The sequence below is a fragment of the Neodiprion virginianus genome, chromosome 5 (assembly GCF_021901495.1).
Source record: "Neodiprion virginianus isolate iyNeoVirg1 chromosome 5, iyNeoVirg1.1, whole genome shotgun sequence".
NCBI lineage: Eukaryota > Metazoa > Arthropoda > Insecta > Hymenoptera > Diprionidae > Neodiprion > Neodiprion virginianus.
The window spans coordinates 26,082,170-26,107,262 of record NC_060881.1 but is presented as its reverse complement, the minus strand read 5'-3'; the positions used below and the strand labels follow the sequence as shown (position 1 = coordinate 26,107,262).

At 40.0% G+C, this 25,093-nt stretch overlaps 2 protein-coding genes across 9 annotated transcripts in view; one reads left to right on the top strand and one right to left on the bottom strand.

The window, feature by feature from the left end:
* The window catches only part of LOC124306054 (GPI mannosyltransferase 2), a 205,076-nt gene that overhangs the window by 93,405 nt on the left and 86,578 nt on the right, over nucleotides 1-25,093 (top strand). The gene's annotated exons all lie outside the window — the stretch shown is intronic.
* Nucleotides 1-25,093, bottom strand: part of LOC124306056 (steroid receptor seven-up, isoforms B/C) — a 98,529-nt gene that overhangs the window by 53,826 nt on the left and 19,610 nt on the right. For 2 of the 3 annotated variants that reach the window (XM_046766178.1, XM_046766179.1), the window contains exon 2: nucleotides 22,049-22,207. In XM_046766178.1, the coding sequence (XP_046622134.1) occupies nucleotides 22,049-22,207 (159 nt within the window). The remainder of the gene's footprint in view (nucleotides 1-22,048; nucleotides 22,208-25,093) is intronic. The other variant, XM_046766180.1, reaches the window with a different exon arrangement.

Sequence of the window (25,093 nt, the reverse complement as noted above, 5' to 3'; positions counted from 1 at the left end):
CTGTTTGCTTTTTGAACGGTACTTCACTCGGCATCTGTACGATCTTAACTAGGTAACGTCACGCTTGAACAGCGCACGTGATTGCGGGCTACGTGTAACATCGGAACGAGGCTTGGCATTAGTTATCCGATTCCCAAGCCCGTTCCTGATTATAAAAACGAGTTGTAATACTTCGGACGAAAATAAAGGTCCAATTGCAAATTGCGACAGGAGGCATCGACGACGTGTAGTTTTGTCTTTTTATCCGATGAAACAGGAGTTTAAATTCGCTTTATGCAGATTTCCGGCACCGTTACGTAGGCGATCAACAGCCTTGGAACTTGTACCTCGTGTACAACCCAAGTGACAAAGTGTCGCCGAATCGACGCAATAGTCATCTCCAGGGAGTTTTCGAATCCGGTGTCACAATCGTTCGATCCATCGTAACGGAGCAGTCGCAACGGATGCGTCGTACGAATGTCGTTGAATCGGGTTGAAAATCGATTCTTGACGGGTTTGCCGATCGGCGACGTCAATTTCGACGTCAACGTTTTGATTTTTCATCTCTGAAGATCTTTGAACGAAACGTGTCGGCAGTGTCGTCCCGTAAGGAACAGCGCCGCCTCGAACGTGCAATCGAGAGAGAGAAACAGGGTCATTTAGGGATATTGGAGGGACTCGCGACCCTCGTGGAGTCGGCTAGGCGTTCCTGAGGCCACATGGGGCTCGGAAACGACGCCGAGGATGCTACAGGTAACACGTGACGGTGGAGGCGAGGCGAGGCAAGAGGAGGTGAGACGAGGCCGCGGCTGAGTCCTCTGGACATAGATTGATGGTCGGGTATAGAAGCCGAAAGATGCCTAGCTATCGCTTTCGGAGGCCGCGACGCATGCATATATGTAGGAGAAAGATGCTCGTCTCCTACACAATAAAGAGACTCTCGCGGCACGCCGAGTTCGCCGTCGAGGACCCCCAGCATCACCGCGCTCACGCATCACTCAAAATAATTACAAACACTGAAAATAACGATTAATCTTGCAACGTCCTAACCTACGTATACGCATCCACCACGTATCGTTACGGGGCTGTGTATACCACGCCGGTCTCCGTGTCCAATAATAAACGTATTACGACACACACGTGATTGAGGGGATCCCGTAGCGCGATATTCAAAATGCTAATTTTCTCTTACCTTTTTTTTTTTCTCTCTTTTTGCTTTTCAAACTTGTAATTTTTCTATTCTTTCTTTTCTCTTTCATCGCTCCGCTGATTAAGACAACCTCGTAGTAACTATACTCCTAGGTTCTCACTGGATAGAAGAAACCACCCCGGATCTCCTCCCCCCCCCCCGTCCGTCCCATAATTTCATATTTTATGTGTACAAATCTTGGATGTTAAATCAATTCACGACAGTAAGCGTCGTACATTGCGGAAGAGAAAGAGAGAACGATAAAAGAACGTAGCATAGATGCTTTATTTACTTTCTCTTCGGTTCTTTGATCTTCGCGTAGTCCGATGGTTAATCAATTCGGTTGCGGAATCCCCGTGTGAAGGTGTTAAATTCTCGCCTCCTGTACATTCAAATTACGTCCAAAGACGGTAGTTTGGATTATGCAAATCACCGATAACTGTTTAGAGGCAAAGATGTACGCTATCCGATGCGGGATGTTTTGCATACATGTACAAGCTGAGTTTGAGAGAGAAAGAGAATCACCGGACACAGAGAGATTTGTAAGACGAATATCTGTTTCCTTACTTCTCGGTCCTGACACTCCGCGAGGCAAGAAGAAGCTTAGCGTGTTGAAAGGTGCGAATAGACATTTTTTCGTTAGTTCCGCGTGAAACAGGAAAAAAAGAAAAATTAAAAAAGAGAAAAAAAATAAAAAAATTAAAAAATTACCAACAGATATACGAAAGAGAGTTAATCTTTTACTTCGGCTCGCTGGTTCCTCGACTTGGACGAAACGTTTAATTGGCCTCGTACTTACGTAGGTACTTTACCAGTCAGATTCGCACCTAATGTTATTCCGTTTTGTACGTAGATATAGGCATGAACTGGTTATTTATTAGGCTTGGATCGTTATAAAATCTCGACACGCGTCGCTTTTCCATACTAATTTACCTCGCCCCGGGCCGAATTCAGATATCTAATCACCGCTTTCGCGATCAATTATTTTATTTGTACTACATTCGGTGAGCACGTGTGTTAAGGCCAGTACAGCGTTAGAATCCGAGGCAATTAACTTTTGGCGAGAGAAAATGACGGTGCGATGGTAATTAATTCTTGTTGCGTTTGCATAATTGCAGATAAATTGTCTCTTTCTGCCTTCCGTCTATTTAGAATTTGGCTAAAAAATTTTACGAGCTGGTTTGTTTTTTTTTTTTTTTTTTTCTTTTTCTTGTCTCATTTTGTCAAGTTTTTACTGCATGCAATATAATTGAAAAACGGTGATGAAACGGTGCATTGATTTATTGCGACGATATCCTCGAAGCAATATATTATTATTCGCGAAGAAATAAAGAGAGAATAAAAAAAAAAAAAAAATAAGAAATCGTATCGGTTTGTACGATTTTGTGTTTTATTAAGAAGTTTAAAGTTGAGAACTTGGTATATCACTCTGTTGGAACAAATAAAAGCAAATAATTTCAAAAAAATCATCATGCATTATCTCTTGCAAGATCTTAATTTTTTTTTCTATTAAATTCTAACTTACGAATCTCGGATCGGTTGAAATATTTTGAAAAAATAACGCGTCGTCGATTATTAACGATATAATATCGTGTTCGAACGTCGAGAGAGGAAAATTTGAATTCTGTACACACGGTCAGAGCAGCACGTGGGCCGGTAACTATTGCTTAAATGTAGGGACGTGTATATCAATTACGATAACATTTCAATATATCGGACTATAGTAACTCAGGAACGGTACCCACAACTCTATGGCGGTATTCCCTTCTTTCTCTCTATCTCTCTCTCTCTCTCTCTCTCTCTTTCTACCTCCTAGTCGCGATACAGGCTGTTGAACGTCAGAGAAACCGGATCGTTACCAAGGCGCTGACGATTTCCACTCGCGGAACACCCTGTAGATTCATGTTTATCCATATCTCTCTTCGAGGAAGATATATATAAAGAGAGAGAGAGAGAGAGAGTATATATATATATATATATATATATATTTTCTTCGCGTTGCATGTTAAGAGAAGCGTTCGTTCCATCCACCTACAATTTCTCCAATGTGAACGACCCACATAACTAGCAGGTCAATAGGCCACCGCACTGCTTACACACACGTGCATCTTCTTCTTCTTCATCATCATCATCATCGTCATCTTTATTACTCTACTATTTTTATATACTCGGATAAAAGAAAAAGAAAACTGACATACTTGAATTATCTTCGATAGTTCTACTTCGCGCGTAGAAAATCGCGCAACTTGCAGGGAATCAGGTAAGTCGATGTTAATATACCGATTGACGTGACGTTCGAGAGCGGAAATTTTATCTTACCTACTCGCGATTTTTCATGAAACCTATTTAAATTTCGCATAGTTGATCACTGCAATCTGATGTTAGGAATAAAATTTAAAAAAAACCCCTCCAACACACTGCGGGCTCAAAGTTCACGGAACAAAAAAAAAATATTATTATCCGATTCGGATATTGAAAAGTCAACTTTTCATTTTTTCCGGTGATTACGATAACTTTCGTGTTTCACCGGAAACAGACTTTTACAACAACAAAATATTACTATCGACAACGAGATCCATATAATCGCTCGATTGGTTAATTCGAATCACCGCACTTAAGTCAGATTTAATGACGGTCGAGTAGAATGAAGATTGAAAGAATCAAGTCGGGCGAATAAAATTTTCGAACCAGATGATTTCTGTGAAATAATTATTATCGCAGTACCGTATTTGTCGTATGCGACTTGCGAATTTTATTCACCTCGGATTAATCTCGGGCTTAAATTATACCTGAACCAATATATACGTATATAGACACAATAGCAATTAGCGATTTAGTCCTGGAAACTTTTCTGCAGGGCATATTAATATATAATATGCCGTGTGTATAAGTCATTCTTGCTCGCTGTGTTTTATATTATGATTATGATTCGATGTAACGAATATTGTGGTTCGTATTATTATCATTATTGTTATTATTACGTTTTTAACTAACCGCGCGTGTGTGTCCGCGGGATGGAGGGGAGTTGAAAAATTTCAACGCGAGATTATTATTCCCATACCAGGATACACGGTATCGATGTACATCGCCACGCGATGTAAAGAGAGAGAGAGAGAGAGAGATAGAGGAAGGTGGGGGGGGGGTAGGCTGTCGGAGTGAGAAAGAGAATTATTACTGCAACCAGTCGCGTCTCGTCCCGGCATCATTAGCGTCTTTTGATCTCTTGGGGCCCAAGGTAGGCGTTTATTTATCGGCGGTACTGCACCGGCTAACCCGTTGGGCCCCCACTTTTTGATCCAGATATGCATGCGAGCGCGCGTGTGTGTATGTATAATAAGAAAATAAAACGCGAGCAGCTATTTATTGACCGCAATTATCAAATAAATTGTAACAACGGACGATTAAAGCCGATCCAATAAGCCCCGTTTTGATCGTAGGTATTCGGCACGATCGTTTTTATACCTATGCTCTCGTATCTGTAAGTCTTTTATGTTCCCTCTAACGTTACCACGTGGTATTTGACAGGCGCCACGTCCGAACAAACCCACGCAAGAACACCCAATTATGAAACAGGCATCACCGATTCGGATCAGAATTTATACTATCGAGTCACGAGCGGATTTTTTTTAAATTTATTTAATTGGTTTTTTTTTTTTTTTTTTTTAAACCAAACTTCGACGCAATTATTATCCAAAGATATTTCGATCGCACATTTTGTACACTTGTAAAGTTAAACTTTGAGGTCCTATGGTTAAGCTGGTTTGCGTTCGGTTGGGTTGTTGTGACATACGCAGGAGAAGGATATCACGGGGATACGTATTTTCGGTTAATTGCCAATCGCCGTGTGTGAGTTATACGAGCAATAATACATAACGTATATTCGTTTCTGCAGCCTTGACACCGAGCTTATTCTCACGATCTTTCATTGATAAAGATGCACCGCTTTTCAATATTTTTTGCCACCCTATGATTTATTGTTTTATTTTATGCCGACGATGACGGCAATTATTTAATCAACTCTATTAGCGCATCTAGTCGATCTTAAACTTTTATAACAGCCGATTATCCTCACTGTTTTTGTTCTTGTTTTTATTGTGTCGGGGTTTTTTGTTTTTTAACAAATTTTTATTCCGCGTTATTACGGTCGAGGAAACTTCGTTTCGTATAACAATATCAGAGATAGAAAGAGAGAGAGACGTTGTTCGTTGTATGAGGAATAAATAAATAAAAATACTAGAGAAAAATAATGTGGCGGTGTTTTAGCTCGTTACCGAAAATTAACGTCTCGTGAAAAGAAGATCGCCGACTCGTCTTACCATAATATACAAATATGTCACCGCTGCCGGTTGTTTGGCGAAGCTGATTAGCGTAATTGAGAATTGAAAAATGATAGGTAACATTTTTCAAGCGGATCTTGGGCCTGTCTAACACCAGCTAGTTGAAGTAAATATAATTATATCTGTACGTACATGATATACCGGAGTAAATTTTATCTGACAACACGAGAGCGAGAGGTAGGTATTGTAGTTATAACGAAAAATAAGAGAATAATCGGAGAATGATGGAACGAATTGAAAAAAAATTGATAAGCAATCACGCGCTCGCGCATTTTTATATGAAAGGAGAAAAATCAATTTTTACACTTTCTTTTTGTGAAACGATACAATTTTCAACACAAAAAAAAAAGAAAAATTAAAGTAGAGAAAAATTGTCGCGATGTTTCAGGCGATCATTAAAAAGATTTCAAGATGATCACGGTGTTTGGTACCAAAAGCCGGCGTATGACGTAATTCGGCGTACAACGTACATGCACATACCGAGAAAACCAACATAAGGTTCTATTCTCAGGGCCGCGAGGCCGTGGTGGACACAAGTCGGAAGATTTTAGAGATCGGTATAATAGGCGGCATATAATGCAGACGCGTAACGTAACAACGCGGAACTTGACGCGTGTAAGACAATAACATATTTATGACGTACGCTTTGACGCAGTGATTCTGATGAGACGGTTAATTTTTACGTCGATTCGGTTACGTTGGCAATACGTGGAAAAAATTGGAACGCAGCGCCGTCTACCGACGGCAGGCCGCGAAACTTAACCTAATTATACCCGTGACCGTTGAATCTAACCTAAAAAAATGGAAACAAGCGACGGTTGAATTTCAGTGAAACAAGGCCTGTTTCGTTACCGGCCCGGCGGCGGCGCTGCGGATGGATTTTTCATTCGTTGCCAACCTAATCGAATGGTGGAAAAAATGAAATTTTCTCAGAATCAACGTGGCAAAGTGTACCTGCATTACCGACTGTGCACGCGTTATGTGCAACCGCACGAGACACGATCATTCGGAGTACTTTCACATGGCGTGTAAAACCTGCAACTGCGGTACGTTGCATGAAACAAAAAAACGAAAACGCTGATTAAGCTATTATCCAGAACGCAAAGTAGGTTCATTTCTTTCCCGTGATCCTACTTCGCTGCATCGGCTTCACCGTCCTTTCGTATTTTTACACGAAGCCTGTATTTACCGATTTTCGTTCCCGAATACCGATGCAACAATTTCGTCTTGGGAATTAATAGCCAGGAATCGATGGAGATATCGGACGTCTTACGGCGAATAATCTTCCTTAAACGAAACACGCTTTTGCCGCCGGTTGCACGATCTGAAATAACAATAACCATTCAAATAACGTATAACCGTACGTACCGCGTAACAGAACCGAACTCTCAAACCGTCTGTGAAGAATTGTTAATAACGAATTTATGCAACGTGCAAAATAAAAAAAGAAAAAAAAAAGATTTACCGGAGTTCCGTGACGTCAGTTGATTCTTTACGGACTCGGTCCAGTGACGCAATTCACGTATATTATTGTAATAAGAGACGGGATCAACTTCACACTGTTACGTGTACCGGTGTTAGAACGCAATGGTTGTGTTAGCCATGGTCCAAAGATAGCCTCGAGGGCTAAAACTGAGTCTGTATTGCGGTTACCGAATTATAGCAAGTCACTTTTTACACTCGGTTATTCTTGGTGTGTTCTCAAACATCAGTCAAGTCATATATACGCGAACTACGTGCAGTTCGATTCACGCTCTCAGGATACGGTCGAACAATCGGACTCTCTTGTAACGCGATGATGTTACGGATAACTCGACAGATTTTCACCTTGGAGAAGGTGAAGCCAAGAATTGGAACTATCGGGTAAAGAAACATGCCGAAGTGCTTCTTCTCGCGTCTAAAAGTAGAGGCCAAACTCGGAGATTCATGAATTATTCTTTGGGTCTTGTCCGGCCCTAACGTCGTGACGTAATCAAACCGCCCGGTGCAACCGGCCGTCTGACAGCTACCCAGCTACTTCGGTGTGCAGCGACTGAGACGATGACCAGAATGCCCCGAGGGCCAAACGCTTCCGTTACCGTAATCGTCATCATTTTTCTTGTTAACCGTAAACAAGACGTCGTACGATGATCTCTGTTGGTTTACACCGAACCGCCACGGTTCAAGAAAAATTTTAACAAAAAACCACGGTTGTTGGGTATCGACGTGTGGTCGACTAACGTTCCATCGGGAACTATAAACGGGTACCGACGATTTTTATTGCTTCGCAAATACCATGGGCTATAACTACTTGGCCTATCGTACTTCTTAACATTTATATTGGTTCCTCAAAACGGGGTCTCAAAAGTCCCGCTCGGCAACGAATCCGTTTCTATCCGATTGTCCGTTTCAATTATCATACGGCAAACAACGTCGTTGGTCACATCTATAAGGTGTAAGACCTCGTTTCGTTCTGTCAACGTCGATTTAAACAGTCAAGGCTATTCAAGGCTAATCGTAGTTCATAGAGACACCGGATTATATCGAGACTCAAACTTTAGACCGATGAATGATCATCAACAACGAATGAATTCGTTTCAATTTTTATGTGGAATTGTGAAGTCAGTTTTACACGTAACTTCATACGAGAAAAAAACTATACCTTCTTCACATCTGTTTGAAGTTGGTTCACTGGTTTCTACCACCTGCGGATGACTGAGCAATTATGTCGTAATAAAAAACCACCAAGGAGTGCCTTTACGACTATCTTGCATGTCTTTATGCTTTTTATTAGTCTCCTAATACGAACCGACTATTGTGCTGATAAAATATCCGCAACTTTACAAGTTTAATTTGTTCAATTTAGTCTCGAGTCCGAGATTCTTAAGATAATGCTTGTAGTCCTTCTGGAAGAGAAGATGCTATGCAGGTATAGTGGTCACATTTTGTAGACTCTATTATACGTTCATCAAATTAAACGTGGTTATATTACCCTTACCCGACTTTGGGTCGGATTTCACAAAAACACAAGTGTTGTGCTAAAAGTAATTCAGTAATTCGCGTTGCGTATGTTTTAACATGTCAGACTTGTTGGTAAGATTCGTTGTACTTAAACGACGGTTCGCGATACTGTCAGAACAGTGACTATCCGTACCGAGATTATGAACCATTGCCAAAATACTTCACTGCATCCAGAGTAGAACATGCGGGTACCTACTCATGATACCACACAAGTCCAGCGTTGGTTCTTTCCAGTGAAACTCTTTCACACGACTCGGCTGGTTCATATCCATGTCTTAAAGAAACCGATCAAGTCCTGATTTTACCCCCGATTAAACGACCCATTGCGCGTTATCCTTTTTCGACGAACAAAAGTCCTTGAAAGATGACTGAGAGGGTGTCACCGGAAACCACGATACGATTCGTCGGAGAGCTTGAAGATCTCGGAGATCAACATGCAGAGTCGATATCTCGACCATGGATGCTCCTCTTTGGCAGTAGAAGGAAGAGGCGGAGGTGGTGGAGGAGGAGGAGGAGGTGGAGGAGGAGGAGGAGTACGAGGAGGAGGAGAACGTCGGGGAAAGAGAGAGGTCGGGCGAGAGGTTACAAGGTCACACGCGTCCAAGCCATGCCAGCCCAGGGCCCGGACCGACTTGGCTGGGCCCGGGCCCGGGCCGTCCGCCCGAGGTTCCCACGGTGTTGTTCGCCGGCAGTGGGGCCCGAGCTGTGTGCTTCTTTTCTGCCCGGTCTCTGGGGAGTCCGAGAGTAGCATTAAGGCGGAGGTTTCTGGGGGGGGCAAGAGTTGGCTACAATCATACACTCGATGTTATTAATATCTGCTTTCCTTCTTTGCCACACTCATATCATCCTCGCGGGTTCCCAAAGCGCTCGGTTCTCTTCGTCCTCGTACCGCGCCCCCTTCACCACACTTATTATCCTTACTCCGGTATTCTAGTAGGTTATGTGTATGAAAAATACACTACGCTCGTTTCACATGCACGCTACTCTAATACACCCTTCCCTACGAGTAATTATTATCTTGTGTACATTTTTTAACATCCGAATATCCGTTCGGTGATGATTCATTTTCGTTTATACTCTTAGCGGTTTAATCATAGTGCAACGGCGAAATGGAATATTTCGTTACAAATTATGCGTGCGTATATTCTGGGGTACATACGTATTATATACGCGGGAAAAAAGTTTTCGCATTGTATTTTATGGTGATTTGAACATTAACCTGTTTGTTAAGAATATCATTTTATTTTTTTATTTTCTTTTTTTTTCCGCTAACACAAGAATTTGACATCAACGTTTTACAATTTTTACGAAAAATATAGGAAATTTCAAAGAGTTGAAATCATCACGTACTTAATCATCGCTAGTTGCTTCATCACTTATTTTAAACAAGCACTCTGCAAATCCGTTTGACTGATAACTTTTTGACGGTGAATTTCTTAAAGTATAATTACTCAAATAGAATATAGAAAAAAACTTTTTCACGGTTCGAAAATCCTTGAAAAATTGAAAAATTGTTACTATTGATACACGGTAAAAGGGCATTGGACGTAGAGAAGTTTGTTTTCAAGATTACGTAACGCCTTGAGAATTTTTTTTCTTATCTACAAGAAAGAGAAAAAAAATTTGTTAATTCATAGGTACCCGTTGAATTTTTTTTTTTTGCCAGATTTCTTCTTACCAAGTGTTTTTAGACGCTAGTTTTAATTCGATTAGGACGTGTAATACTAAATCATTTCTCCGTTTTTTTTTTTTTTTGCTCGTTGTTCACTTTCACCTGAATCGAATCTTTTCCCTTTCGCACGCGTTTCGATCGGCAGTCCGGTGTCCTATGCAGAACTAGATCATGTTATTTATACGGTATGGATTTCGATTTCGATTTACCGTGAAATCGGTTGCAAATGGTCCGATAACACTGTCGTTACATTCTTGACAATATCTTTATATCATAACCGTTTTCCTGTCGTTATTAACCTCGTTTTTCTTCCCTGTTCCGTATGTTATGTTACAATCAACGAGCAAGGCTTATACGTACGTGGCTTGTGCCGCGTGATGCAGATCTTTGACCCGATAATACCGCATCGCTTTCTTCTTGGGAGGTTATACAAGTAGTATTATCAACGTACGATCAGACTATAAATTAGTCGAGCTTCTCGCGTACGCAGGCGGATCCTGCGCCCAGATTATCCCATCACCTCTAGACTCGAAACGCAGCGTCAGAGGGGGATACGCTTAATTTAAACCGCGCGCGGAATCAACGTAGAAAAATTAACTTCCTAGACTGCGTGCGAAGCGTCGCGTATATATATGTACATAAATTGTATAATATTTCGATCATGCGAAAGGTCGCAAAGGATTATCTTTTTCTTTCTTTTTTTTTTCTTCTCCCGTCATTTCTCGATCTTTCTTTCAAATTTCACTCTTTTTTTTTGTTTTTTTTTCAACGGATTTTGATACTTTCACGTCGAAAGAAACCACACGAGATTCTATCATTTCGGAAAATTATAATCGCAAAATAAAAGAATTTTGTTCCGGTGCGTACGGTTCAATTGGAAATTTATCCTGATTCAATTTTGTTGAATCATATTTCTTCCAAAATCTGTAAAAATTTCCGACATCTGTAAAAAAAATGTGTCCAACATCTTCCACGATAAAATACAAAACAAAAATTTGAGATTCATCAGCAAACGAAACGAGACAAGATTAGAAAAACTATAGAAACAAATTTTAGATTCTCACTAAATTTGAGGTTTCCAATCAATTCGTTCGCACATTTGATCGAAGTGCTTGCAATTTGAAATCAAGACCAAAATCTTTTGATTAAGTTGAGAAAAAAAAAAAAAGGACGGCACCTTGCGATAAATTTTTATACACAACCTAGGGCTTTTTTTTTTTTTGGCCATGTACCCAAGATTCTTAGTTTTTCTTTCCGGCGAGAAGGAGGAGGAGGAGGCGGGTCGAGATATAATCCTGAACTTGGCAATGTGCAGCAAGTTGCTAACCGGTAGGTATAAGGTACGGGTACCTACGGATTGGAATGGATTCGACGAGGCAGTAATTGCACTCGGGTCGATGCAAATAGCACCCACCTGCGTCCCACGAACTCGAATACCGGACACGGTCTCGAGCTGCCGCTCGTTTTTCCATCGTCCAACTGTACGTAATGCCTACTTATGTTGTTTGTAATATCCACAGAGCAAAATTATTCAGGAAAAACCGAACCTATCGTCCACCCCCTCCGATTTGAAAAAGATTTTTTTATATTAGGCATGTTACCCCACCTAGAGAGTAGTCGGAAGCCAAAATTATTAGGTACCGCGAAAAATTTATTGCCTCAGGCAGAGCGATTTTTTTGTTTGTTTTTAAAAATTTTTACTTCAATTTGGGTATTTTTCATCACGCGGAGGTTTTTTTTTTTTTTTTTTTTTCTTATCAGGCGAAGTTTGTAACGTTATTGTAGTAATACGTGTTTAGAAAAAAAAAAACTCGTTATTTTGCAACCTTAGAATGTCCTGAAATTTAGGAACCCGTTGATACAGCATGAACAAAATCGGATTTTGTAAATTCTACTTTTCCAGTTATTTTAAAGGTACAAAATAGTAATTTTTGTTTCAACGTTTCGATACGGTAACGTTACTAACTTCAGCCTCGTATTTGTTTTCCCTTACTGATCATTATCAGACGCTATATATATATACATATATTTTATTCAACGTAAATCACATTTTCATAGGAAATCAATTACATCTATTTCTCTTCTCATTGTAGGTTTATTCTACTATATATGCATCTGAAAAGTTATGTCAAGAATATTCAATTTTATTTTTACCAATGAATATTACGAAGTATACGTATTATAAACCAAAAAAAAAAAAAAAAAAAATGAGAAATGGAGAACAATAAAAAAATTTGCATTTCAAATTATGACAGAGCTGAAAAAACAAGTGAAATAAAAGAAAAACAAACGTCAGGTTTCAGCTTAAATTCTAAAAATCAACGCGCGGAACGTACGAACGCGATAAAATAATAACCATGAGGAAAGTTGTTTCAATTAATAGATACACGTGAAATTTTGTCACGCTAGATGAAAAAAAAAATACGTATACATATATATATGTATATAGACAAGCACACACACTGCTCGGCTGATCTGGCTGTTAATGGCGTAATAAATTGCACGGCTATATATATATATATATATAGGTACGTACAACTTTACATAGAATATGTAAATAATTCCTTGAATACGGTGAAATTATACGCGCTGATTTATACCTAAATACATGCCACTTTTACCGCGGTGTCTTCTTGACGTGTAGTTTAAACATTTTTTATACCGGAGGAATTGGCAAGAGAGTTGACACGGAATGCTGTAAACTGCACTGCCGATATCTTAAGCCGTCGATAAACAAAATAAATGTACATATATATATATATATATATGTATATATGGGGCATTCCGTGCCAAATCAACCAGGGTCCGACCTTCGATCTCTTGGATTTAGTCGGTGCGACGTTATACACGTACATATGGGGAATTCTAAGTCAAATTTGTAGCCCATGTACCTCACCACCATTGATTTTAATGGTTTTGTTTGTTTTTTTCTTCTTGGTTTGTATAACGTTCTTACCGACCGCAAAGGGTCACGGTGTTTTTAGTCAAATTTTTTTAGCCACCGGTGAAATCTGTATAAAAAAAAAAAAAAAATCGAAAAACCAATTCCGAAATCGACATTGTTAAACACACGGTAATGGGACGATAAGATTTACTATTTTTTTCGCACAAGTTTTGAAAATTGAAATCATAAAAATATTTGCTATCACGCGATTTTGTTTAGATCGAGGTGTAGAAAAAAAAAAAAAAACAAAAAAACAATTCCGACATGGAAAAACTAAAAACTTGCAAAAAAATTAGTAAATATTGAGATCTCATTATCGTGCGGTTCTAAAAAATGGCATTTTAAATTATAGAATCAGTATGAATTCTTTCAGATTTTTAAAACGGTGCTTTCGGTAACTGTATTTGCGATTTGAAAAAAAAAATAAATAAATTTCACCAGTGGCTGAAAAAAATTCCGAAAACATTCCCGAGACATTTCTTCGGTTGGTAAGAATATTATCCTAAAGAATGATGAAAAGCGAAGGGAGTGAGGTAGATGAGCTGCGAATTTGACGTGGAATGCCCCGTACATACGTATATATAATCGCTGATATATATGGGGCATTCCATGCCAAATTGACCCGACATACCGATCGATATCAGGGATATAGGCAACATTCGTCTTGGTATACGGCGACTTATCTTACAGTTCGAATTAAGTGTACCCGAGACCGGAATAACGTTCGTATTTGTGAATTTGTGCGTTGTGTAGAAGTGAAGCGGGCAGTTAAGAAGGGGCCTGAATTACATGGTCTTACAATAATTGTGCGGACCGCGAGGTATCAGGCCGGTCGAGTAGTTCTTGAACTTTCACATTCTGACTACGCCGAGAGACCGAGCAGTGGTAACGTGGGTAGGTTTTCTGACTGGTTCATTCCTTCCTAGATGCATGCAGATATCGCTAGACACGCTGCCGATGAAGGTGATCTAGGGCAGGGGGGGGGGGGGGGGGGGCTGATCAATAGCTTTTCTACGATCACAGCTGATTCGCTGAACGTACGACACGGTGAAACAAAAAAAAAAAAAAAAAAAAAAAACAATCGGCGGAAGCTGATTTTTCGATATTGTTGTCACTGTCTCGATTTCGAATTATATATTACGGGGTTCGGAATTTATCTGCAGAAAATTTTTGTCCGCAGGTTTTGTCGGACAAATAGGACAAGAAAAATGCGATTTTTTTTAACTCGAGTGTTTCAACCCGATAATTATTTTTCCTTCTTCTTTTTTTCACCTGTATTCGTCAGTCGCTGTGACAAATTCGTACACGTCAGATTTATCTTCGACAAAAACGAAAAAACAAAAAAACGATGTCGTCGAAAATTTTTACCGAAACAATAATTGGTTAATTTACATGACGTAAATCGGTGACATTATCGCTGTTAACTAACGTTCGAAAAAAAAAATTATTCTTTGCTCTAATTACAGTGGATTCTGTGCGACTTCCTGTTTACGAGGCACCAAAGGTAGATTCTCACGTCTCAATAGTGAAGTTTGGTCGAGTGATTTTCTTCTCTTGTCACAGAGAGAATAAAAAAGCAGATCTCACTCAAAAGCCCAGGAAAAGTGGTAGAAGTCGGGCTTTTTTTTTTTTTTTTTAATGTTTTTTTGCGAAACATGCTTCGAAAAATGCAGAATTTTCCAGAGTCAGTTTCTGTTACGCTTATAGTTTAAAAAAATGTTCAAGTCTCCCCGTTTTTCCCGCAGTTTTGAGTATAAATTCTGTTCTTTTTCTTCGCTTCCTTCCTTCTTTTTCTTCAATTCTGAGGATCGAATGGAATATTTGGCGTAAAAATGACTTTGAACTTACGCACGTGAATCATATACCTACATGTATAACACTTACAGTGCATGTGTTGAGTTGGGGTTACGCGGGACGTCGACGCAATTATAACGGCATGCGGTTGCATATACATATCCACGTGTGGGTCATTTGATAATGACTTTCTGAACGCAGCCCTTGCGACAGCGAAATTACGGTTATTTACCTCTCGTGTGTGCATTAATATATATATATATATATATATGTGCAGGTACGTGCTGAATGTCTACATATTATATATATATATGTATTATTATATACACCGCGTCTGCATTTGTTTGCCGACGTATACGAATCTGGATTGTATTAATTATATATGTCTGCATATTCGAACAACAAAGAAGCTCGTGCATGCAAGTATACATGTATGTACATCTTCACATGAGAAGAATTTAATTTCAAGAATTACCGTTTCAACCACGTTTTTCATTCTTACTTTTGTTGTACGCCAAATCACATACCGCACGGATTTCTGTAATTCTTAGTCTAACCGACGTTTCACATCACAGACCTACCCTTGGAAAATGATATTCGTAATGAAATTGAAAAAGACATTTACATGTATATGTATACTGTTTGTAAGGTTGCGATATTGAGAGTAGATTGAAAAAAGAAAAGGTTTAAGGGAGAAGAAAACGAACGAGATGATCGAAGATTATACGTTAAAGTGTCGGTTGAAATGATTATGGAAATTGGAGCAAAGAATCAAACGTCTCTTCATTTTGTTTTACCGGATGAAACGAACATTATTTGGATACTTGAAGTTCTGTGTGCGATTTATACTAACGATAAACTAATTTCGGACAAGTTTGTAATATAAAGTTATATATAATATTTTCGTTTTTGGATCATATTTTTTGGAACTTTACCACACAATTTGTACCCGTGAATCACAGAAAGAAAACGAGAATTGGTAATATTTAAAAAATACGGTTTCGAGTCCAAAATACTTCGAATTTGAAATCCCAATAAGTGTACTGGGATTTATTTCAAATTGGCAAAAATGAAGTGAGGTTATTGTTTGGAGTGAAAATATTTTTTTTTCAAATGCATATTGAAAGAAATAGTGCGTCGTATTTCTTTCCCAAGTTATTCGACATTCACGATATATGATAAAAAATAGAATGGAACAGGATACATTTGTTTTTCTACACTTATTCATCGGATATATATTTATGAGGGTCAAAATTTCCAATTTTGAAAATGGGAAATTCTATGAAATAGAATTTCAAAATGTAGGACGAAAAGAAGCGAAGAGAGAATTCTGACGTTCCTATGTTTTGCCATTCTGCACTTTGACTTTTCTACGTTTTGTCTTTTTTATACTACGCCTTTGAAATTTTTCTATTTTGAAATTCGGTGAATCAGCCATTTTCGGTTCTTTAACCCTCTCAGTCACGCATTTTTCAACTCAATAATTTACCCTGAATTTTCTGACTCGGGGGTTTTTGGGGTCGCTGATCACGCATCTGAAGTCAGAATTTGACAGTTGCTAAATCCAAAAATCGATATCAACTATCAAAATCCGATAATTCTAACCGAAACTTGTTACTCGGGGGTTTTTGGTGTTCCACGAAGTAACAAAGATCGTTCAAATTTGTAAATAAGCTGTGACGAGGCATGAAAATTTTTGAGGTGAGACGCCGAGCATCACACCGTGACTGTAAGGCTTAAGAATTCGATATTTTGACTCTTTCACCGCGTGGTGATTTCAGTTTTAGATCCCGCCCCGATTACAGCGATCCTAATCCCTATACTGATAAATTTATGCACCTATAATAAATTACAATAATAAAACTAATCTAACAAAAGCAAAATAAAAATAAAAAATAAATCCGCCCTCGCTGCAGACTTATAAATAAAGAGAGTTGCCCGGGAGAAGAGATTATAAAGACGTCGCTAACCAGCCGTGATCAGCGAAAACAGGATCAAGGAATTCGAGTCGCGTTCCGAAGGGTATCTTTGGATAGCGAGGTTGGCGATAGGTCGACGACGGATAAATAACCATGGCCACGTAATCACGGCCACAAGATATCGGCAATGATTAATTGTCATACAAGTTGGTAGACCAGAGGTTGAATTGCTCGGGGGTTATACCTCGTGTGGTACCATCGGGGTCCCGCCTCCTAATGTCTTTAAATACTTTGAACCGCGTGCGCGCGGCGAGACCGCTAATTGATTAAAGTCACGATCCTGACCCTCGTCGTCGTCGTCTTCGTAATATCGGCAATCTCCTAGCCTGGACGGTATCTCGATTCCCGTACACCATGCACCTCGTGGTCCCTCGTTTCTCCCCCCCCTTAGCCCCACCACCTCTCAGTCCATTTTCCCTTTCGTCTTTTCATCGTTTTACTCCGCTTCTTCGGCTCCTCTTCGCTACGTCCGTCCACCAGCATCATCACTTATTAGAGTTTCCTCTTATCCTCCCGCGTCTCGACGATCATCATCGCCGTCGAAACAATGTCTAATTTTAGGTAATCCGGCTAATAGTCGTATACGGCGTACCCGGTAATGGGGCTAAATGAAACCTCTCGCATGATGCGCTCTAGCGGGGGTGAACTCTTGACCAACAGGTAGGTAAGCGCACGGTACTTAAGGTACCTTTATTTCACCCACACGAACCTTCTTCGATTCTTCAGGGTTTGATTGTGATACGCGAGCAGACGGGGATAAACGTGGAGATGAACTGCGAGCTCTCTATCAATTTGTATTATATTTAATACCGCTTCCGCGGTTAGTATCGAAAGTTTTATCGAATCTCTGTGGAATACGGGTAATTATTTATATTACATCATCTATCTTCGAAGGTTAGCATCTGATATTATTATTATTATTATTGCCCTTCAGACCGTTCTCTCGGATCGACGATTAACTTTGTCTCGAATACGAAAAGATGGGAGAAAATTTGAGGCAATCATATGATTAATTGGAAAACTTGTATATCGGCGGTCAATGAGAAAACAAGCGATAAATAAATCTTGAAAGATCAGACAACGTTTCTTTACACGTAACCATAAATCCCGTGCCTTTTTTTTTTTTTTGTTTTTTTTTTTGTACGCAATTTCAAATATCACGAATTTATCGCACCTGCGTTTATTTTCATCGGTCGTAAAATTCAGCTTACTCGGTATTCTTCCCTTAAAACTCGTCGTTGCGGATCATACGGAGGAGAAAAGACGCCCGGCGCATCCTGACTTACCGGCCCCCAGGGCGTTGTGGCCTCGGGGCGTCAGGGCCTACGGGCCCACGGAAGGAAGGGGCCTCAGGTAAGGTCATGCACCTCGGTGACCTCGGACCACCGTCTCCCCCCATCTGCCACCCTACGGCGATCTTCGCGTTCGCGGAGGCCTCACGTGCCCCGAGGTGAGGAGCCGCATCGGCACCACCGTTTCAAATTATTATCAAAAGCCAGAATACTCCGTATATAATGGACGGATGTTGCTTTGACAAGGAGCGAGTAACGCGACGCAAGGTCTGTGGGAACCACCGCGGTTTATGCGAACTCTTATTAACGTATCTTATTTCTTTATGCTTCGTTTTCATCGGATTTTATTCGCATTCCCGTTAGGCCTTCAAATCTGGACGAAATTCTAATCGTGTGGATTTATCGATGGTACTTTGGTACGCTCGATTCTACGGTCGTTTTTAAGCCTGTTTCTGATTGGTGGGCACATTGAGAGAGAAATTTTTAGTTCCGGTTACCGGTCGGTCCTTGACTATTTTCATTTTTTACTACAATAGAAAAATATAGTTCTGGGTAGAAAATGAAAATTAGTTTTCTAGATGTTGCCGGAAAGTCTGGTATTCGTTACTATTCTTTGTCATTACGAGCGCTGTTGCTAGATTTTCTTGCAACCGTTGCGAAAATTTAATGCTCGCGCAACGATAAATTGACGTTAAAGCCTTGTTTAACTAAATGAGTTGAGTAAATCGAACAAACTGATTTTGCGTCGCAATTACCAAAAAGGATCAACGATAGCGCAAAATGGTTACGCGTACCTCGTTTTTCGTAATTCCAACAATATTCAAACAGTTTTTTTTAACGATACCTGGTTTAGGTACTGAATTTTTCTAGTTAATGTAACAAATGAAATTTTTCTCAGTGTACAATCATTCAGCTGGGCGTTATTTGGTATACTGTACTGTTGGAATGATACCAGGAAAGGTACTGATTTACCAATTACAAAATAGGTTTTGAGGTTTAACCCTTCCTCTCAGAAAAGTGTTATCAATTATAGATGGAGAACGAACTGGACAGTGTGGATCATTGAGAAGTTTCGGCTGTGTGTAAGACTTCACAGTCCAAGTGACCTGAACTTTTTTCAGTCATTCGTGAAAAACGATCGGAAACACGAGTTTGCTGCTGATTTTATAGCATTTGGAGAGTGGAACACTGTAAAATAAAGTGATCCCGTGGAAGATCAAAATTTTTTGAAACTCCACCATCTCCATTTTTAACCTTAACGTGATATATTGAGTTCGATTTCTTTAGTGTAAAAAATGATCCATCGATCATTCGTTTCGCCGCAATTTCGATGATAATCTAAAGGTTTCGGTTACAGCTGATTTGACGGTTTCAAATTACATTTCTCTTCGAATTTTCCGAGAGTTGAATCAAATCTGTTATATTGTACAAGCATTTAAGACAAGCGTTTCGGTTACGGATTGGATGTTACATAAAAAATAAATAAAATTTAAACAAAACGTCTCGGTTTCGGGTTCACTTTCACTCTCGTTAAAAGTATCTGGATAATTTAGTTACGCACGTAAGGCAGGTACTCGAATTTGACGATAAAACTGGTTTTTCCTGTCTATTACCGACATCGCGACAGAGATAGAGAGAGAGAGAGAGAGAGAGAGAGAGAGAGAGAGAGAGAGAGAGAGAGAGAGAGAGAGAGAGAGAGAGAGGGAGGGAGAGAGGAATGGGGGTAAAAATATAGAACGATCAAACAAAATAGAAACGCCACAAGATTGAATTTTTAAAGAAGCGAAAATTTAACTTACACAAGTTACAAGCGTGGAAAATCAAAGTATCGTGATGTAAAAAAATGGGAAGGTTAGAATATAGAATAACAAAATGTAGAAATGTCAAAATACAGATTTCAGAATTTGTCGTTTTATGTTTTTACTTTTTTATAATATATTTTGTCTTTTTGCACTTTGACTTTCTACATCTTCCAAGTTTCCATACATAGACCTTTTGCATTTCGATATTTCCAAGTGTTACATTTTAGCGTTCTTGAAAGTTCGATATTTTGGTTACTCCATATCAATTGGCCATTCTAGTTTCTCACCTCCACCCAGAGAGAGATAGGTAGTAAAGGAATACAAAAAAAAAAATTATAAACAAACGATTGCAAGTAAACCCGTTGGAGATTTCTATCGATGAGCTTCCCGACCTGACTTGGAAAATAAAAAAATCGCATGACAGCCGGCATGAAAACCGCAGGATGACGAGACGCGGCCGTTTCCGTCCCGATTTGGAAACCAAGCGCCAAGGGTTACGATTGCAGGAAATGGCGGGTCGGGACATTTAATTCCGTTATTTTCTACAAGGGATGCGTTGTGGCGATGTCGCTGCAGCAGGATGCGCCTTATAATCATCTTGCGGTTAACCCGAGGAGAGCGGCAACGAGAATCGGTAACAGCGGGCCCTCTAGCGCGGCTTAATGTAACAAGGTCAGATCTTATCGAACCGTGAAGAATCGAGCGAGGAATAAGGCGAACCCCGCGTGCAACGGAGGCTCTGGAGGGCATGCGTGGCGGAGTAGTTCCTCCGAGTGGTATGTATATATGAGGATGGCGTGAGAACTTTTCCTGCACCTTTCCACACACTGAACACTCTCCGCCTTCGCCGCCACCGCCACCGCCATATCGCCTTCTTCCTCTTCCTACCTCCCAATTAAATGTTTATATACTCGGTGCCGTTCCGCAGCGGCAGAAGAGAAGAGATACGCTATTCATCGCATGGCATGGCGCGGCGTGCAGGTATGTCAGTGCGCGGGCGCGCGCGCGCCTCTCTATCTCATCTACGTGATCCGTGGCTGACGCTGCGCGGTGCAAGCTGCGCGACAGGTACACACGTACGGGCGTGATACGGGCAACGCGTTAATTTCGTTCGGTGATTCTCAAATACGGCCCGTAATGTATCGTAACTTCGGTGATATGCGCCGTAGGTGCCGCGGGCCTTTTGTTCTTGGCTCTGATTCTTTTTTTTTTTTTTTTTACCTTCCTTCCCATGCTACGTTTCAACCGCTGCTGTTTCGAAGCGGTCAAATATACTCCACCGCACATCCGACTTTGGTGTTTAATACATAATGTATCCGCTATCTGTGTTATTTTTTTCGACATAAATATAAATGATTTTACATTAATGAATGTTTTCTGACGTATTCCCGAAATTAATCGTTTTTAAATTTCACAGCGGATCATTTTCTCAGATACGCATTGAAGGTAATTTTTTTTTTTTTTCTATCCAATAGCATCTTTTCTCCCCCCCCCCTCCCAAAAAAAAACAAAAAAAAAAAGAATAGAGAAATTAAAAGTAAAAAAAAGGCAATTTTTTCGAGCATCAAAACTACTGCTTTCCAAATTTGGGACACGTAATCGTTATTTGAGTCGGAGCATTTCGCGATCTTTTCGTATCGCAGTGGATTCTAGGCCGCATTCTCTTTCTTTCTTTCTTTTTTTTTTCTTTTGTCACAATGCGTCCATCACGAAGCGAATATTTTAGCGATGAATGGAGCTGTTTGCAGTTAAAAATTCCCACGCGGTTTGCGGCTAGCATTTTAGAACCGCGACTGTATTACATTACCTCATTCTTTATTTCTTTTTACCTCTTATTTGTGTGCGTTTGTTTTATTTTATTTTATTTTTTTTTTTTTTTTTTTTTCATACCATGTAACGGCATGCCTCTGTTTAGCCAAATATAAATTCCTCTCGCGTGATGATTTTGTTTATACTTTGAGCCTGCCTGAAATCGGGGCCCGGAACGTGTGTAGAGGAAAATCAATTGCGGTATATAATTAAAGTTAGTATAATTAATAAGTGTGAAGAAAGGTCAGTACAATGCATACCTTCCCGCCGCATGCCCATCTTCAGGCACTTCTTGAGACGACAGAACTGGCACTGGTTACGGTGGTGTTGGTCTATGGGACAGTTGCGTGCCCCCCGACAGGAGTATGTCAAGTTTCTCCTGACGCTCCTCTTGAAAAAGCTCTTACATCCTGAAACCGAAAAATTCGTCATCAGTTTCAGTTACCGCTCGACTGAACGTCGTTAAAATTAACCGCAACCACGCCTGTGATCGTGTTCGGTACTTTATTATTTTTTTTTTCTTTTATCACGCGGTAAGTTTTCGTGCAGATAGGTACAATATATAACCGTCAGTTTAAAAGACAGTCTAAGATTCTTCTAATCGTTGCAACGAAGAACACGATACGACACGGAACGTTTCGACGGAGGGGGGGGTGATAAAATTTAAGTTAAAAATCGGTATAAAACAATAACCGTGAAGGTGTTGTGATTTACGTCCGGTTTTAACGCGCGGAGAACGCGATCCCCCCGTGTCAGATGTCTCTCGCTGCGCATTCCGGACGTGATTCACACCGGCGTACGAGTAAGGCGTCCTCATCGTACGCGAGCACCGTTTCTCTCTCTCTCTCTCTCTCTCTCTCTCTTGCAGCGGGCATACGGAGAGGGCCGTAAATAAAAAGTTTCTTGCACGGGGAATGAAGAAATCGGGTAAAAGACCGCCGCCGTCTGCGGTGTAACCGACGGGTACAAGATATATATATATATATGCGTACGTGCAGACATGCTTTGGGTGGTGGTGGGGGGGGGGGTTTGTATCTAATCGGCGGGGAATCGGGGGAAACCGCGCAAAAAACTGACTTGTATACGAACATGATGTGGATATTGTTGAAAAAAAAAAACAATAAATAAATTTGCATCGCGGTATTAACAGCTTTTTAATACGTCGATATTACTTACGAGGATTATATTTTTTGTATTATTTTTAACCATTATGCCAATTTTTATGGACCCATACTTGTGTCGGATTCTCGATTCGGTATAAACAGTGTCGCCGGAATTTCAATGATCGTTAAACTTTGAGAACCCCGCCTTTTATTGAATTGAGAGAGTGTATGTATCGGTTGGTCGGAATACTTGGGAGTATGCGTAAAATTTAAGTTTTGGAAATCTGATGACCTTTGTCGATTTATTACAGTGATTTTAGTGGGCAATTATTTTCGGTGTTAAGTCTATACTATGTCCGACGAATTACGTTCATTTCGTTTTTCAGATGTTTTATAATCTGATAGTCGTAATCATGTACAAGAAACTTATTTCGTTTTTTCTTCTTTTTTTTTTTTCTTTTATCGAGATGGCAATATTGCGAAAGATTTTCAAGTAAAATTTCATTCGTTCGAGGTATACAGTATTTTTCTTCAATTAAAGGCAACATCCTTAAAATTCGGCCCTGTTCGATTTTTCGTATCATAGACCGTTCAAGTAAGAAAACGATTGGCAAAATCTGTCGTCGTTACATAAACTGAAATATTTATCTTGGGTCTGTTAGTTTTTCGATACATTATACAACAATCGTCGAGCAAGTGTTACAAGAATAAACGTTAAGTTTTCAAGCCTGTATATTCTGTTCGGCAACGGGAAAAGAAACGTTGAAATTACCGAAATTCAGCCGACAACATCGAGACGGGCGTTCTTCATCTATGATCTACGATTACACAGATCGCGCCTGTGAAGTCCGTGCCCACCATAACCGCACGCGGCATAAATTATCGTTCAATTCAATCTCCGGTTGCAAGCTGCAAGTTATACACGCATACATGTACATAGGTAGGTGGATTATAGGCACGGGTATAATCGTTCCTGGGCTCAACCCGAGCTCCGCGATACAAAGATTCAGCATTTCACTTGCGTCTATGCTTCGAGTGACTCGCTGCAACGCTATCACAGCGAAGCGAACGAAGCGAACGAAGCGAACGGAGGCGAGCGAAGTCCCGACGCGTATAAAAGTACAGCCTGTAACGCAGGTGTATAAATTTCTTCCATTCTACGCGGTAGTACAGCAGAGTATCCAACGCTTATACGTGAACAATGATTCTACGTTATTACGCAAATTTTACTGCATCTTGCACAATGCGCTTCTCTGCTACTATAGGATTATGTTGTACCAGCAGAGCTGATGGACCGTGAACTCGATGGGAATTTTATTTTTTCCAAGATGTGACTGGATAGCTGGATTTTACAATTACCGTGTAGCGTGTGTAAAGTTGACGATTTCCGAACGGTGCGGTAAAACGAGGCCGGCGCATGCGCTTGGATGAAATTCCCCGTTTTAAACGCTGGTATCTACTTTATTAGCGCGTGCGCAATTCGCGGTAACTTAATTTTACGTTAGGTTAGGTTTCGTAAAGCCGAGCTTGTATCTCTTAACCTATTGATTGCCGTTGATTTAATTCTTTTGAATTAATGTTATATTACGTGCGATTGCTGCTCAAATGAAACTTTTCTTCACAGGAGATGGAAAATATATCTGATGTATTCTATCACTCGTGTGGTGATGGAAGCGCTCGCCTGTTTCTTCGTGATTCAAACTTCAGACACGTCGGAAATCGTACGCTTTCCGCGCTTGTAACGCAATTTACTATTACTATGCCGCGGTTGTTGTGTATTTTTATTTACTGATATTACTAAGACTGTAACTGCTGCATTCAGAGTTATTGCCAGGATAACAATTCGTAATTCTTTTCGTGTATCGATCCTGCGCTTGAAGAAGTTCCTTGCTCGAAAATTGATAATTTACGTTGATTTTATTGCGACATAGTCGTACATCGAGTATTTATCAAATTATTGTGTTCCTGAGCTACGAGGATTGGTTTGATAAAGTTATCTATGCTTTGTTGCTAATCGTTTTAAAATTGTTAGAAATCTAATAGATTCGTTGGATTCCATTTCACGATGGCTGATTTTATTTAGAAGACTATTTTTACAACGTCGTTGTAACATTTTTTTTTTTCATCATCTTGGCGACGTCAATATTTATTTTTAAAAATGCGCAACGATAACTTTTTGTTCAATGTTTGAAA